Source organism: Tasmannia lanceolata, unplaced genomic scaffold (assembly GCF_043159265.1).
Source record: "Tasmannia lanceolata isolate RefF3 unplaced genomic scaffold, GAP_Taslan_0.1 ptg000004l, whole genome shotgun sequence".
Lineage (NCBI taxonomy): Eukaryota > Viridiplantae > Streptophyta > Magnoliopsida > Canellales > Winteraceae > Tasmannia > Tasmannia lanceolata.
The window spans coordinates 1218762-1235541 of NW_027518681.1; the positions used below are offsets into that span (position 1 = coordinate 1218762).

Consider the following 16780-nt stretch of genomic DNA (forward strand, 5'->3'; position numbering starts at 1 on the left):
ATCGAATAATCGTTTGAACTACGATAGATTGATTTCTGTATTATGGATTTGTATACCTGTTAAAGTGATGTTTTCAAGGGAAATTTTGAACCTTCGGTCATGGTTCAGTTACTTATTGAGTGATTTATGTCACTCATATCATTATGAAACTTTGCTGGAGCTTAGTTCCTGTTGGTATATTTTTGTGAAGCGGCTTAAGAGTTGTTTCAAATTTAGAGATGCAGCGTGATTAAGTGTACATTTGAACTTTTATCTCATTTTGAAAGTGTAGTGTCTTTTGAAGTTTTGAGGCGTGACAGTAGCATAGTATCTTCGTTCACATATTCTAACATGGCGACATGTTGCAACAATGGTCATGAAAACACGTTAATAATGCGAGAAGCATTTTGAAAAGTCTCTATCTATAGGTGCTTCGAATCACTTTGGGTGGAAGCTTCTATCTTTATTTTTAAAGAGTGGGCGGAAGCCTCTATCTTACAGAAAGGAAAACAATTGATTCCAAGCAATGTAAGGATTTGGTTACGATGAAAGACGAGTGGATTAGTAACAATAGATGAATCAAAGGGAAAGGTAATGTTGCCTTTTGGACTGGTAAATGGTTTGATAATTACCCATTGATTAATCAAGTTACCAACTGGGAGTGGTTACATCTGAAGTAATGGGTCAAGGATGTTATAAATGAAGATGGGAGTGTAGAATCTTTCTCAGTTAGAGCATAATATTTTGCAAGGAATTGTTGATGCCATTAAATCATATGTGATCAGGATAATTGCTACTGAAGATGTGCTGGTTTGGACTACTAATAAATCGGGTGACTTCGCTACTAAATCAGCATGGAATATGGTGCGAAACTAAATTTCCTAAGAGAAGGTGGAGTGGTGGACTACATTCATTTGGATGGATATTCTAGTGAAAAATTGGATGCTTCATTTGGAAAGTTTTTATAAATGCAGTCCCTACGGATAGCCGATTGAAGGATATATTCATTCCTCTACCTTCAAATGTATGTGTTGTGTTATACCTAAAGAAGAGGAGATGAATTATGTATTCATTGATACTAATGTAGCGACGGCTATACAGTATCACTTCTCTATCCATCTTGGGGTGCCTCTTCTTGAGAACTAATCCATTATCGCTAGGCTGCTTCAGTGGTCTGAGCTTCCAAGAGACAAAGTAAGTCAACTTTCGGTTTTGCTCTGAAGGTCATTTCTTCACTTATAACCTGGGAGATATGGCGAGAAAGATGCAATAAGTGCATGAAGGGTTCCTAAAAGCCAATCAGTTTGTTAAATAAAGCTATGACTACCCAGAAAAAATGCTTGCCAATCCATTCTCTCAAGCTTCGATTGCTCTTCTTGGGAAGAGACGGCTCTTGACGTCATTGAGATATTTCTTAAACCCTCAAAAAGCCTAATGAGTTACTTGAGTGTGCTGGGAAGGACCCAAACTAGGTGAGCTAAAATTGAATACTGATGAGGCATCAAAGGACAATCCCAACGTATCTGGAGGCCGTGGGATCGTTAGAAATCATGCCTGCAGGCCATGTTAAAATCATACGATTTACAATTTAAACCTACGATTCAGATCGAATTGATGGTTGAACGATTCAAATAAGAAGGAAGAATCATTTTCATAAAAATCGCATAATTCAAATGATTTTTATGATTCTTAGTGAGATTTTTACAAAAAATTTCACTTATTTTTATGTGGTGGGCCCTTTACGAGTAGAAATAAATCATATAAACCCCCCGCTCCGACTTATAACCTATAAACAAGTAAAGAAAACCCTAAATCCCATAAACCGTGTTTTACACTACACTTGCTTGCAATTTTCTGCTACACCTGCTTGCGGTTTGTACACCCTTTTCTGCTGGTGGTTTGTTCTTCCAGGCGGACGAGGAGGAGAAGAAGGAAAGGAAGAAGGGAAACCATTGTTCATATGAAATTAGTTCATTAAGACATGACACTTTTAAAGAAGGAAAATCGTTGTTTTTTTCAATGATTCAGGTTACATTGAAAACAACAACGGTTTTCCTTTTTCTTTTGGATTTTGAGAGCTTTTTTTTATTCAATATGGAAATCAGTTCAATATACTTTGTTTACTACTGGCACTTCTTTTTATGATGATTAATTGTATGGTGATGATTATAGATTTGAGTAAGTGCTTTACCGTTGTGATAAATTATATGATGATTTATTATATAATGAATATAGTTTGTGCTTTGTTTAGTGATTTATTGTATGATGAATATAGTTTGCGCTTTGGATTATTAATAATAAATTTTTATATTTAATTTATTGGTTTTGAATGAAGAATAGGTAATTACTCATTTTATTCTTATTTTTTATCCTTTTATATTTTTAATATTTTTTCTCATTTATATATAAATATAAAAAATCTTACGATTTACGATTCGAGATGCGATTCGAACCCTCTTACGATTTACGATTCGATTCAGATTTTCAGAACCTTGAAAGATTATCTTTGTGTTCTCATTAATATAGTATGGGAAGCAATATCCAGGCGAAGGCGAAGGCGGAAGCTAGAACCATTCTGGATGGCCTTAGATATTGTAAAGCCTTTGGATTCTTGAATGTTTGGGTGGAATCAGATAGCAAGGTCTTAATTGACAGGATTGTTTCTAAGGATCCTCCAAGCCTAAAATGACAATTGTTCAGAGAGGATAACCAGGTTGCAGGATCACCTTGCTGACTATGCTGGTAAGTGTAAGAAAAATAATGTTTTTGGCCATGGAGAGATCTTTCTACATTGGCTAAAGGCGTTGTGAAATGTGATTCCTTGGAATCCCTAGCATTCATATCAGGTAGGATTTTTGTGTATTTGTTGGTTCTTTGTTTCCCGAAGTAAGGTAGTATGTCCCCTCGTGTACTTTTGTGACTCTTGCATTCCAATCGTTTGTAGTAGGTAGATTTTTTGTACTGGTTTTGTGGACCTTGAGTTAAGGTGGTATGTCCCTCTCTTTGTACTCTTCTTTCGTATCAAAAAAATTTAAGTTGTCAGCCCGGGTCCCTGGATAAATTTTGGGTTAAAAAAAAGGAGGTGCTTCGAAGTGGCAGTGGAACATCAAAGGCCAATCTTAGTGATGTGGCAGTGGTTTTCTATTTTTACTTTTTTTCAACAAAAACCTAAGAGAGTATGATGGAAGGAGAATTGTTGTTGAATCCCAATAGGATGATAGAACTCTTGAAACATTGTGGAGGTGTATTATCCGCATCAATCGCTTCGTAGTATGTTTGATATGTGTTATAGACATATAGAGCTCACTAATAAAGGTAAAGAACCAATTGAAAATATAAAATACATGAAACTTATGTTTGAGAAAGAAAATCCATGTGAACCGAGTGAATTCATACACAAAGACAAAATAAAAGCGTGATATCAGATAGAGAAGCGATAAGGGGTAGAACCCAAAAATCAGAATGAATCAACTCAAAACGAAAAGTATTCTTCATTTAATTAAATGATAAAAAGGACAATCCATAATGCTTCCCAAGTGGACAATCGTGATGAAATGTGTTCTTGGGAGCTTTATTACATAGAGAAATAAAGGGTTGGGGCACTAAAGAATGAAGGACCCCAGACATTAGTATGTGCAAAACTATGATGGTTATGGATGGATATAGAGATGATGACACTGAGAAAACTTCTACGATGGACTGTGAAGGACACGCCACGAGAAGGGACCCCTTGAGGATGGCAACCTTGGGTGTGTCCAAATAGTAGCCCAATGTTGTAGGAGACTTTGTCAGGTTCCTGATTTTGGTAGTACAACTACTATGACTGATTGGGGAGCATCATCCTTGATGATTGGAGTAGTTGCCTCGAACATGACCCTGTCCACAGCCATGACCGGAAGAACATACAGTATTGAGAATCTCAAGAGTTATGGGGAGGTAACGTGTGAGGTAGGAGCCTTTGCAAATCCCTTTGTAGCACATATAAGACCCTCATGTCGAAGCTAAGTACACGCAAATCAGCAAAAATAGGTGGAGTTTGGCTCGTGAGGATCGAAGTGTTTAACATCACATAATCATCTCCCAAAGTGGAGTGTAGCATGTCTTCTCATGCTCGTCGAGGGGCCTCTGAATGGCAGCAAATTGGTCAAGGAGACCCTTGATTTTGCTGCGAAACACAACAATAAAGAGGTTGCCTATGCAATAGTCAATAAGATCCATGCGAATTTGTACGAAAAGAGATTCAGATTTGATGTAAATGGGACTCGTAGTGCTATCGAGCAAGTACTTCCGAGTTCCGACACGACAGTGGATCTCTACATAACATTCTTCATATGTTAGATTCTTCTCCCAGAAGTTGGTTTTTTCTTCTTCAATGGTGGAATCACCTCTTCTCTTCACATAGCACGAGCTACCTTGAGTAACAAGTTGGGCTAGATATGCGTAAGATAGGAGGTTATTGGAAAAGGAAGATGTGTGAATTGAGGGATAGGGTTTCAAATAGACTTTAAAGAGATATTAGGATTTCTAGTAAGAGTAGAGGATGGGCTAAGTGATGAAGGTGCATCTATGGCGTTCGAAGGCCGAGAACTATATGGCCATGATCGGACCATTTCGAACCATCGGATCGACCAACGGATCACCTGAATCGACAACCAACACGAGAAGATGCCAGATCATGTATTTTCCAAGGCCGATCAATTCAAGATCATCAAGTTATCAAACGGCGCAATAATCAACGGTCCTTGACTCATAAGGAGCCAGGTCGATGATATTTTCACACACCCCCCTGCAGTACGCATTCGCCCCCCTGTTAATGTGATTTGACGTCAAAAATTGTTCACCTTATAAGGGGGACGAATGCATACTGCAGAGGGGGTGAAAATATCATCTCCCAATTTATTTGCTTTAGGTTTTTATTTTATTTAGAATTTGCCATTAGATTAAAATTACTCATTGTTTTAGTTTTATTAAAATTTTAATTGCTTCATGTTGGACGAATTTTATTTACGGAGAGTTTGCTTTAGACTCGAATTAGAGATGTTTTAGGGGGTTTTAGTCACGAAGGATTTGTGCAGCCTTTGGAAGACTTGAAGAGTAACACGTTAGTGGCGTGTGACTTTTTAGAGGAATTCTGAAACTACCCCTTAGTCTCAAGTTCTCCGAATCCGCGTGTTTTCAGCACGACAAGACCTTAAAGTTCCCCGTATAAATATAAACAATCAAGAAATTGTCTCACTTAAACTGGTGATACTTTAAAAAGTCGTCGTGACTCGCTTTAGAATTTGTCATTAGATTAAAATTACTCATTGTTTTAGTTTTATTAAAATTTTAATTGCTTCATGTTGGACGAATTTTATTTACGGAGAGTTTGCTTTAGACTTGAATTAGAGATGTTTTATGGGGTTTTAGTCACGAAGGATTTGCGCGGCCTTTGGAAGACTTGAAGAGTAACGCGTTAGTGGCGTGTGCCTTTTTAGAGGAATTCTGAAACTACCCCTCAATCGCAAGTTCTCCGAATCCGCGTGTTTTCAGCCCGACAAGGCCTTAAAGTTCCCCGTATAAATATAAACAATCAAGAAATTGTCTCGCATAAACTGGTGATACTTTAAAAAGTCGTCGTGACTCACTTTTTCCCCTCCAGCTTTAGCCCTAATGTCACCTCCCTCCCTCTCGAAATGGGACTGATAGTGGAGTGTAGCATGCCTTCTCATGCTACACTCCACTATGAGTGTAGCATGAGAAGGAGAGTTTGTTCCCTCCCTTTAGAAAATTTCCCTCCGTCCTCTGTATTTTCCACTCTTTTAACCCTCTCTATCAAGATTTCATGGATTTTATTAGGATGAGGGCTATTGTTCTTTTTTTTTCGAAAACCATTTCCGGCCATCCAAATATCCCTAATGGAGGAAGCTGATAACGGGATGGAAGCTACGAAAATAGCAGCGAGGGAGGAAGAGCTGATGATCGCTCGCTCTCGCCTGAAGCGTCCTATGCAGTTTGAAAAAGCATTTCTCGATGTGCTTCCATCTACACACATGTGAGTTCTTCGCCCTCTTTTCAGGCGATGGAGATTTTAGGGTTTTGAATTTGTTGTTCTGGAAATGGATATAATTGGTTTCTGATTTTCTTCTTCCTCATATCTCGTTCCCTTCTTAGGATCAAGACTCGTGCTTCATATTTTTAAGATCTGTTCTATCTGGATTGCATAAATTTTATTTGGATGGGAGCTATTGTTTTTTTTTTCCCAAACTCATTTCAACTCTTTTATTTGTGGAAGAATAGTGGTAGAGGCAAAATGTTGCTTTCTTTTTTGCAGTTTGTTACCATGTGTAATGCATGTTTTTATGTACCATCATTTTATGTCATCCTGCAAGGCTTGGATTTGTAGATACATTGTATAGTAAAGTTGTAGAAACAATAATGCAAATGCATTACATGAACTGCAGCTTTCATTCTCTTTCCCCCTGATGTTACAGCAGAAAAGAGAAACTACAGAGCTAATTGCTTCTACAATTTGGTTCCAGAAGAAAAGAACACAAGGTTGTAACAACGGGCTCCTAATTAAACCTAGTAATCCAACGTTGTAACATCTGCATCTACAATTGAAGTATTGTCCTATTTCAGGTATGATGATAGATGGATTCTGGATCTACATTTGTTTCTTTGTTTACTTTGTTGGAGGTCTCAGAATCTTGTTGGAAATTGATTGGCTGGCTATATATAAGTTCCCTCAAAATCCTAATATTGTTCACATCTTGTAATTTCCTTCTAAAAGCAACTTAATTTTTGGTTTTCACTACAATCTCTTAGTGGAGATGTTTAGAACTGATTGTGACATGTGAATTGATTTGCTTTCTACCCTTCTTTGCTTTTTCTTAATTATTTATTTATTTTTAGATAATTGACTGAGTTGATCATAAACTTGGCTAATTTTTTGACAAAATAAGAACTGAACTCTTTACTCAGAGCAGCAACTGCGTGGGCTTTCTGGATGGTTTTGATTTGATGTGCATTAATTTTTTGACATTTTTAATATATATATATAGGGATTTGCTAAGGTCCATCGCAAAAGGCTTTTCGCGGCTGGTCTGTCGCACGTCAGACCAGCCACCTCGTGAATGGAGACAACAGCTGTTGTCTCCATTTACGAGGTGGCTTGCAGACCTTTTGACATGCATGAAAATGATTGACGATTTCATGCATGACGAGCCTTCTCTTTTATCCTGGATCTCATAAAAAAATGAGAAAATCTCCATGGCGGGACAAGAGAGCCTCTTAGCCACCTTACAGTATTAAGAGGGTCTCCTCCTACCAAAACCTTGTTCAGATCCTCCCTTGCTAAACTTTTTATTCCCAGATGGACAGCTCGGACATCCGCTTCACTTGAATCTGCGATTCCAATTGGCCCTGAAAAAACCCACAAGACTTCACCTCCTGAATTTCAAAGAACTTCTATACCCGCCGGTCCTGGGTTATCCAAGCTGGATCCGCCAAAATTTAATTTTAGCAGGCCCTAAGTTGGGGGTTGCCACTCCTAAATGATCGTATCCCTCCTCTCCACACTAAAACAAATCTCCTTCCATCCCTCCCATAGATCGAAAGATACAAAACAAAAGGAGAGGAAGGCACCTTGCCCACGCAATAGTCAGGGCTATTACTTTAAAGAAAAGGAAAGAGGGTGATTTTGAGACTCCGTCAAATACCCGGGCATCTCTCTCTCTCCAAAGAACCCACAGAGTAGCTACAAGACACGCGTCCCAAAGAACCTTTCCTTTTCACCTCCAAGGCACCTATGACCACCCTTGAAGCAATTCTTGAAGAGTGGAAGGGAAAACCCAAGAATACCGAACCTTTGAAGAATACGGCTACATAACTCCCTTACTACTCTACAGTGAATGAAAATGGGATCCACTGATTCTCCTGCTGCTATACACAATGCATAGTGGTCGACCAGTAGCATACCTCTGAGGAAATCTATCATTTGAATTCGTCCCTTGATGGCCCGCCTAGCTGAAGGTACAAACCGAGGGCGGAGAATGGATTTTCCACACTTTTGCTTCAATTGGAGACACAGGACTAGGCAACAAAGAGCTGTAGAAAGATTTGAAAGAGAATACCCTAGAAGAATCTTGATATCTTTAACCAATGGTTCTTGAACTCATAGTTTTCTTGAAACCCAAAACTACCAATCAAGATTCCTTCTTTAACCTTCACCTTTTCACCTCTAGCCAATTAGTCCTCATAGATTTCCCTACATAACCAGCAACCCTTCAAGAAAGATTTCTATTCGTTCCATACCCTTTTAGGCACTTTTAGACCCTTTTCCAAGCCCTTTTAACCCTTTCAACTACCCTTTGAATTCCCTTTGCCTTAGTTTTCATTCCCCTTTTCCCTAGCCCTTAACCTTGAGCTTCCGCCACCGTATCCGCGCATTTCGTATCAGACTTCCGCTATCTGCCCGATTTCGAAAATAGGATGTGGAATGTTTAGGGCTATGAATTAGAGATAGGGCCATATTAGGGTCCTGAGTGAGAAAAGAGAATGAATTAAGATTTTGAAAATTGAAAAGGGGATGGATTAGGGTTTAAAGTTCAGAAAGTGGCGGATTGGCCTCTCAAAATTGAGAGGGTGGATTAGGGTTTAGAAATAGGGAATGATAGCAAATAGAAAATTTAGTTTTGAATTGGTGATGGGGTTGAGCTGAATTAACGAAGAATTGCCTTAGAGATTTGAAAACAATTGGGGTTTCGAATTGGGTTTTGAATTGGTGATGAGGTTGAGCTGAATTATCGAAGAATTCCTTAGAGATTTGAAAAGAATCAGGGTTTTGAAAAGACAGAAGAAGGCTTACTCTTTTGATTGAGAAAAGATGGAAGAAGGGATACGGTTTCAAAAGGAGGAAGAATGAAATACCACTTTTGATCGAGATGCTTGATCTCCTCTTGAATCTCCTATCATCTTAGCTCTAATACAATGTTAAAACTACTATAAACTTGATGTGCGAAGAAATAGCAAAAGGTGAAGAGAAGAGGAGAGAACCCAGCTGTTCATAGAGTTTGCATTGCCTCCCATAATAATTTCCAATCCCTAATCAGTCACTCATATACATAACGGCAGTTAAGGCATTACAGAAATGCCACTACTAATAGAGACACAATCATAAGACATGTATGCACCATAATAAAACATAAGCTTATGAGTTATTTCCAACCACTACATAATGACCTTCCATAAGCAACTTTCTTTATGTGTAAGTCTTACATAAGCAACTTTCTTTAATTCTGAATCAGTCCAGGTTTCAATATCAAAGACCTTAATGCATGCAAACAGATGCTCACAAAACCAGCTGAGCCTTCTATTTATTACGATCATTAGTGTTATTGGTAAAACCTGGATAGACAAAGTACCAAATACCCATTCACTGCAAAACATTAAGGATCTCTAAACAGCACGGTGAGTTTTACACAATTAACCATGTAATACTGACAATGATTTACAAGTGGATCTATGATTCAGAAGATAATTTCTACTAGAATTTGGCTTCCAAAGTCAATGACTTGATATTGTAAAATTTTACAATAAAAGGTACAAATTTTGCTACTTTATTGAGCAACAGCAGAAAACCAAGTACTTCAGGAGAAAAACAAATATCCCTTCAAAGAAAGCAATGTCAATAGGTAAGATGCACAGCAACATACCTCTCAACACGCACCCATACCAAATTGAGGATCCGCGTCCCACATGAACATCCCCGATGACAGATGCACTTGGAGCAACAAACGCGTCCTTATCAACAACAGGGGCTTTGTCAAATATGTTCATGAGCGTCCGATGCCTCGACACTGAAACAATATGAAAAGGAGCATTAATTAGATAGTGACACACATCAATTCCAAAAATGTGAGCTATGAATACGATAAATCATTACAAAGAAGAACATGTTTAAATTTAGTAAACATAAGTAATAAGAAGAAATTATCTTCTAAAAAAAAAGTAATAAGAAGAAACTAGGTGAGTTACACGATGGATTTTAAGCACACGTTTAAAACCTAAAGCCTAGAAAATATGTAAAACACAAGGTTGCATATAACATACGATAACGTCCAGCGACACAACAGCAGAGAAAAGCAATTTCTGGTCATAGAAATGGTCCAGATCAAGATATCAACATTTACTGCTGGGGAAGAAAATTTGCAACATCTTAACTCTAGTCCAAAGCTCACATGACCAACTGAAGTGCCTTTGACACAAAATAAAAATAAAACGAAGAAGAAAGGCACGGCAATGCACACGGTGAATATGATTATTGTTAGAATATACTCAAAACCATGGAGATTTTTTTAGGATAGCTAGGGTATGACATATCACCAATCATATTTATTAATGGAGAGAAGGTGATCAATTACATCCAAGAACAAACTTCCCCATTACAATCATCAACAATAATCACAATAATATTAGAAGGGGCTTGACTTGGGTCTATCTCTTCGGCATCAAAAGATAAATCGGACTCAGAATGCTTATCAGCAACCACATTTGATTCCCTTCATGCGTGAAATAGTCTTCATTGATAATGCTTCCTCAAGGTGACTTACATTTCATTCAGCTCTATGAAAAATTTACATAGGCATTTGAATTTTCCAGACATATTTAGAAGCAATGAGCAAGTCTGATCCAATTCATAAATCTTGATTGTTTCTTTCACCTACCGTTTGAAGAGCTACAATAAGAGCTCTGAGTCAAAGATAGATGGCGGTCTGTTCAACCACATAAGCATAGTAAAGAGATAGAGAAAGAGTGGTAGAGAACTAGGAAAGCTAACCTCATCTCTCAGTTGTGATAGGCACTTCAAATTGGGTGGGTATTCCAACCGAGAGCTCAGAGGGCCACTGGCTCTTCTTCCCAACAAAGATCATCTCTTAGTATAATAAGAGGTTGATGTAAATTCAGCCAGAGAAGAGAAGAATGATGAGAAAGAATGGAGAGACTAAGAGAAAAGGGGAAAGAAAGGTTGTTGACCATAGTTTCCAGAATAGGAAGTGAGTGCAAGAAGCGATGTGGGAAGTGAGGGGTCTAGATAAAGATAAAATGAGAGAAGAAAAAATCTCCAAGGAAAGTAAAGAGGGAATGCATATGGAGTCATTTAAAGTCAACATGAAGCATGTAATAAGCTTCAATGGAAGCACTAGAAGCATATAGAAAGAGATAGAATCATGGTGGCCTAGGGAGGAGGGATTAATGTAGTTTAAGTGTTGAAACTAGTAAAGATTACTTTGCAGCTGATTAGAAATACAAGTTTTAGGAATTTATAATTTTACATGTTTCATTCATGTCGATTGAATGTTAACTTTTTGAAAAAAGATCCACACGAGTTTTTTTTTAACTTAAGAAAAAATTTAAAGTTATGAATACACTCCTTTAGGCTCTGTTTGGATGCGGGAAGGGAAGTCAGAATCGGAAACGGTGACGTGGCCAACAAGGAATGGAAATTGTTGCAATCAGTGAGTTTTCCAAGTCCAGGCTATGTTTGGCTGACAGGGATAGGGAAAGAGAGAGTTATGGGCAGAGGTTACCAAGAGTGTGCGAGAAATTAAAGCAGCGAGAATCTACGTCCGTGCAGAAAAATCTGGGCAGCGAGGTTTGGAAATTGATATCCTCGCTTTAACAAAAAATCATGCCTTCTGAAATTCTAGTGCTCTGTTACAGGAACCTACTTTTCTTAAAAATGGGAAAAAAAAGAAATGGCTCTGATCGTCTTCTCTACAGAACTATTTCTTCTTCTTCTTTTTTGCTGAAGTTTCCAAGCAGCTGGGCGCTTCCCTTCGATTTCTGAAGATGATGAGTACGAATCAGAGGGAAATGGTGTCCACCGTTGCTGCGATTTCTTAGGTCCGCCTGAGAAGCTTACGATCAAAGTGGTGAAGATGAATAGAGGGAGGAGAATCTCAGCGGAGATGAGAAAACCGAGCCTGCGAGCCACAAGCAGTGAGAAATATCGATGTGTGTGTGAGAAGAAGAGAGAAGAGGGGGGGGAGGGGAGAGAGAGAGGATTTCGCCGTATTCCTCTCGAAACGGTCGAAAAATAAAAAATGGAAAATGGGCTTCCAGATCAACCAACAAGAACACGGCAAGGTATTTTTCTTTTTTCGAAAAATAACTTTACCGGTAAACCAAATGCTCCATCAACTTCCTTTCACGGAAAAAATCTGACTGTTAAAGATTACTTTCCATGCTTTTCCAGGTTTTTTGTGGCATCCAAACAGATCCATGGCATTATCAAAAGGATAAAACACTCTTTTAAGAAAAAATAATCACCCAATATGATGTGCACTCTTTATTAAGAGGAAGCATGTGGGAAGCAAGCTTCTACTAGATTTGGAAAATGAGCAGAATTCAGCCTCTGAAGCGGGCTTCTGCAAAAGAGAGTGTCCCACCCAACTAGTAAGCTTCCAGTAATGATACATCCTTGAGGAGGATGCATTCAGCACTTTTATGTCTCACTGAAGTATCTTTCATCATTGACAAAAAAAAAAAAAACTAATTTCCAACCATCACCTCATCAATTAGAATAAGCTAGATCAGGTTCGATGCAAGTGAGGAACATTTCATATCTATAATTCATCAAACAATACAACAATATTCTATAGAAGGTTAGTGTGGGTGTGCAATCTTATTAAATTTTGGGCACAATTTGTGTGAAAATTAATAGCAAGTATACACAAAAATTGGAACCAAAATCCAGTTAGATCGCAAGCCCGAACTAGACCAGAATCCATGGAGAAGACATTCCACCACACATATTTGTGCAAGAAGTGTGTGTATCATGTGGTTCCTCAATCGACCAAAGCAATACAAAATGGATTTAACAAATAAAAATGCTCATAAACCCTAGGGCCCCCTGTTTGGATTTCAAGGAAATTTCTAGAGAAGTTTTAAAAGGAAAAATATTTCTAAAATTTCCTAATTTTTTAATCACAAAAAAAAAAAAAAAAAAAAAAATTAACTTGAACCAACTCTATTTATACGAGGATTTTATAATCGAAGATTGTAAAATCCTGGATTTTACACGCTAAAACCTGGATTTAATAAGCTAAAATCTGGATTGTACATTTTTAGGACTGTAAAATCCAGATTTTGGCATATAAAATTCAGGTTTTAACTTATAAAATCCAGGTTTTAGCTTGTAAAATCCAAGCTTTTAAAATCATCGATTATATAATCCATGTATCCAAACGCCCGCTAATCACATTTTATTTAGAGAGACCTTCAATTTAAGATAATATATCCCTCTAAATTAACCATAATCATATCATTTTCTTCTAAATCATAGAAATAACAAATTTTCTCAAGAAAATTTTCTGTCAGGAATGTTTATCTTGCAATCCAAACTGGACCAAAGAAAAACCCTAAACCGAACTCGATGCCACAAAGAAAACAAAAGGACAGTAAAAAAGATGCGAAAAATGAAAGAAAATATAAGAAACTTGAATTGAATTACTGTAAATGAAAATATAATCTAGTGTTAGGAAGAAAAGGAATAATCATACATTGTTCTTGGAAGTAGTAATTGCCTTGAAGGCGAGAGCCAAGGCGATCGATGGCTTGGCCAGTTTCACGAATCCAAAATCCAACGGTGTAGATCGCTTTGCCCAATGTACCCATCTTCTTTAGAAAGGGGGATTTAAAGCTCTAGGGGTGAGAGAAAAATAGGTTTTGGATCGAGGGTTTTTTTTTTTTGTTTCCTCTTCGTGTTGAAGTGTGGGAGGAGAGCAACCCAGAAATGAAAGAGAGAGCAGAAAAATCCCAAGGTCAGGGTCAGGGGTAGAAACGAGGTTCTGTGTTTTGGAAGTGAAATGTCCAAAAGTAGCCTAGCATTTAACCAAATCCCTTACAAATAGCACTAGCATTTATTGGCCCATGATATTCATGGGTGTCAAATATTGGGACCCATGTGCTTGGGTGGAGATCATGAGACCCACCCATCAAGGCATGAGGTAAAATAGTGAGCAACATCCTACATGATTTGAGTGGAGTAGGTGGGACCCCTATTGCCAAAATAACATTGTGTACGATGGTGGACCCATCATCCTCGGCATGGATTTGAGTGGAAATAGAGGGCCCACTCACTCATAGGTCTCCCCTTATCAAAGGGAGATGATATTTTCGCCCCTTGTAGGATAATACACCCCACTTTTAAAGTGAATTGTGGGCAGACTTTAACGTTTTTTGACGTCAAATCACGTTAAAAGGGGGGTGTATTATCCTACTGGGGGCGAAAAATTGTCTCCCTTAATCGAAATATATTTGAAAAATTATGGGGCCCACCCAGGCTATGCATGAGGTGTGGGAAAAATTCCAGCATAAGAAAAAGGGAAATGATAAATGCGCCCCGTTTCTTTACATGGGACAGCCTGTTGCGGTCTATGCGGCAATCAGGTCCCTTGAATCCTTCCCATGTAAAGTACATCAACCCCTCTGCAATCATAAATACACTGCAGCTAGCTGTCCCTAGTAAAAAAAAATGGGGGCGCCCTAAGAAAAATTTTGCTAAAACATTGATCTTTATCACTTCAGAAAACATGTTCAAAATCATCTCTCTCTCTCTCCATTACAGCTAGCACGCCGTTTGCAAAATAATGAATAAAATCCTACAAATTAAGAGGCGAGATTCTCTAATATATATTTTGAGAGATTTTCGGCCCATATTAGCCGGTCGAGATTTTCTCTTCGTAAATACTATTTTTCTTTCCATTTCAACTCAACCTTGCCGAAAGAGAAATCTAAAAGACAGTTAGACTGGGGGGGGGGAGTTTTTTTCTCACATGATAACTACTCATTTCAACTCGAATACAAAAACTGACTGATTAGCACCTAATTTCATGGGAAGAAATTTCTTTAAAAAAAAAAATTTCTTGAAAAAAAGACAAATGACAACGGAAAGAAACATGCTTAGTGTATATAATGGATAGATAAATAGATTATAGATAGATAAATGTTATGCCACATATTGTAGATACACCGCATTGTACTAACAGGACTGGAGCTTATTGGTCTTCCAGACGAGACCCTTTACATGTCCTTAGACCTGAGGGATCTTATTGGTCTGTCAGCCCGTTCTATGGTCTTAGTTTATCTTATAGTGATTCTATTTTAGAGTCACATTCGAAAATAGCTATATCCTAGAGCAAATCCTTGAGACCAATAGTGATACTCAACAAGGGATTTTCGCCCTAAAATTTATAGATTAACATCTACAATTTTGTCAGAGCGGCGGCCTATTATATGGTCAGGTTAGGCGGATTTGATAAAATGTTTATCGGAAAGTTTTATAAAACATTGAATTGTTTTCAAATGATTTTACAAATGCATTTGGAGGCCGAACACCGCTTGACCAAAATGGTATACCAAGAGTGGGCCAATGGGGTAAATGGTGTCCACCTCCCGTATGACTCAACTCAGTCAATGTAATTACGAATAAAGGACTTGTACATGCATAATGTGATTAGGGGTAAGATGATCTGACGATCATCTTCAAGATTACGTCTCGATGAAGGTCAAGGTCGCTGACCTAATGCGAGTGTAGTTTAACTATAGAGCAAGATCACAGTGGGGCCCACCATAGGTTTCTGCAGGCTCCACCGTCGGATCCCTGTGACGATCCCACTCATGACTCGAATGACCCGTTAACATCCAAACAGATCAGAGTTCCTCATTTTATGTAATTGCACGGACGGATATGATCCTATAGACTAATGTGGATATTAATTAAGTATATATATATATATACACACACACATGTCTTTGTTAAGTAAATAACAAGAAATGGTAAGAGATTTTTTGAAGATAAATTGGAGCCGAAATAACTTAATTAATTATTCAATTATTATACATTATTATTTATTATTGATTTTATTAATAATAAGCATAAGAATGTGTAATCTGAATGAGGATAGTTGTTCCCAAACCGGTTTTGTAAAAGTTGAGGAATTATAACGAAATTGGGAATTGGGATAAAACTACATATTTTGATAAGGTTTGAGGGGCCCACCACACTCCCAAATCAGTTGGAGAGCTGGGGAAAAGAGTCTCAGTTGCTCAAGGACTTTGAGTTGCACTCAAACTCCTTGTTGGGTAAGAATTGCTAAATTGTAGAAACTACAAAGCAAGTAATTTGTTTCCAACACCAATTCTTATGGGATAAGGCCATAAGGGCTGGCGAGAGACTTCATACACGTTCTCCCATGTATCTAGGGTGTCCGCACATAGCCTTGGATGTTTGGGAGAGTTCCAACGGGCTCGAGAAGTATCAATTTAAGTTGGTTTCTCAATTTGATAGGAATTGGGAGAAAGAAACAACGATTTATGAAACCAAAACTCTATTTTCTATAAATGAGAGAAGGCTGAACGAATTTTGATGTGAGGAATACTCTAAAATTCGTTCTCCCTTGCTTCCCCCCTTGAAAAATCGTTTTCCATATCTCTCTCTATCTATCTCTATTCCAATTGAAAAGGTCCAAAGAGAAAGCCTTCCAATCAATTTCTCTATTATCCACAACAAAGGTACTGATTAGATCAAACCTTAAAGAGGTTAGTAAGAGTTATTCACATCCACAATTGTCCTAGCAAAGAAAAAGAATCCATCGGTTCAGCTTGCGGGGTTCGCGGCATTTAGAACGATCGCAACCGTTCGAGGAGTAGATCAAGTAGCATGGTTCCTGATTTTTTCTCCAGAGAGGTATTTTCTTTATGTTTGATTAACATAATTAACTAATCTATACTCTAGGATATTGGGCAATTGCAATAT

General features: G+C 37.9%; 1 protein-coding gene across 1 annotated transcript in view; it reads right to left on the reverse strand.

The window, feature by feature from the left end:
- The window catches only part of GAMMA CA1 (gamma carbonic anhydrase 1), a 36929-nt gene extending 23124 nt beyond the window's left edge, over window positions 1-13805 (reverse strand). The window contains exons 1-2 of the mRNA XM_077377602.1: window positions 13524-13805; window positions 9675-9818 (exon numbers count right to left, since the gene is read on the reverse strand). Of these exons, the coding sequence (XP_077233717.1) occupies window positions 9675-9818; window positions 13524-13638 (259 nt within the window). The 5' untranslated portion in view covers window positions 13639-13805. The remainder of the gene's footprint in view (window positions 1-9674; window positions 9819-13523) is intronic.
- Window positions 13806-16780: the final 2975 nt, after the last annotated feature.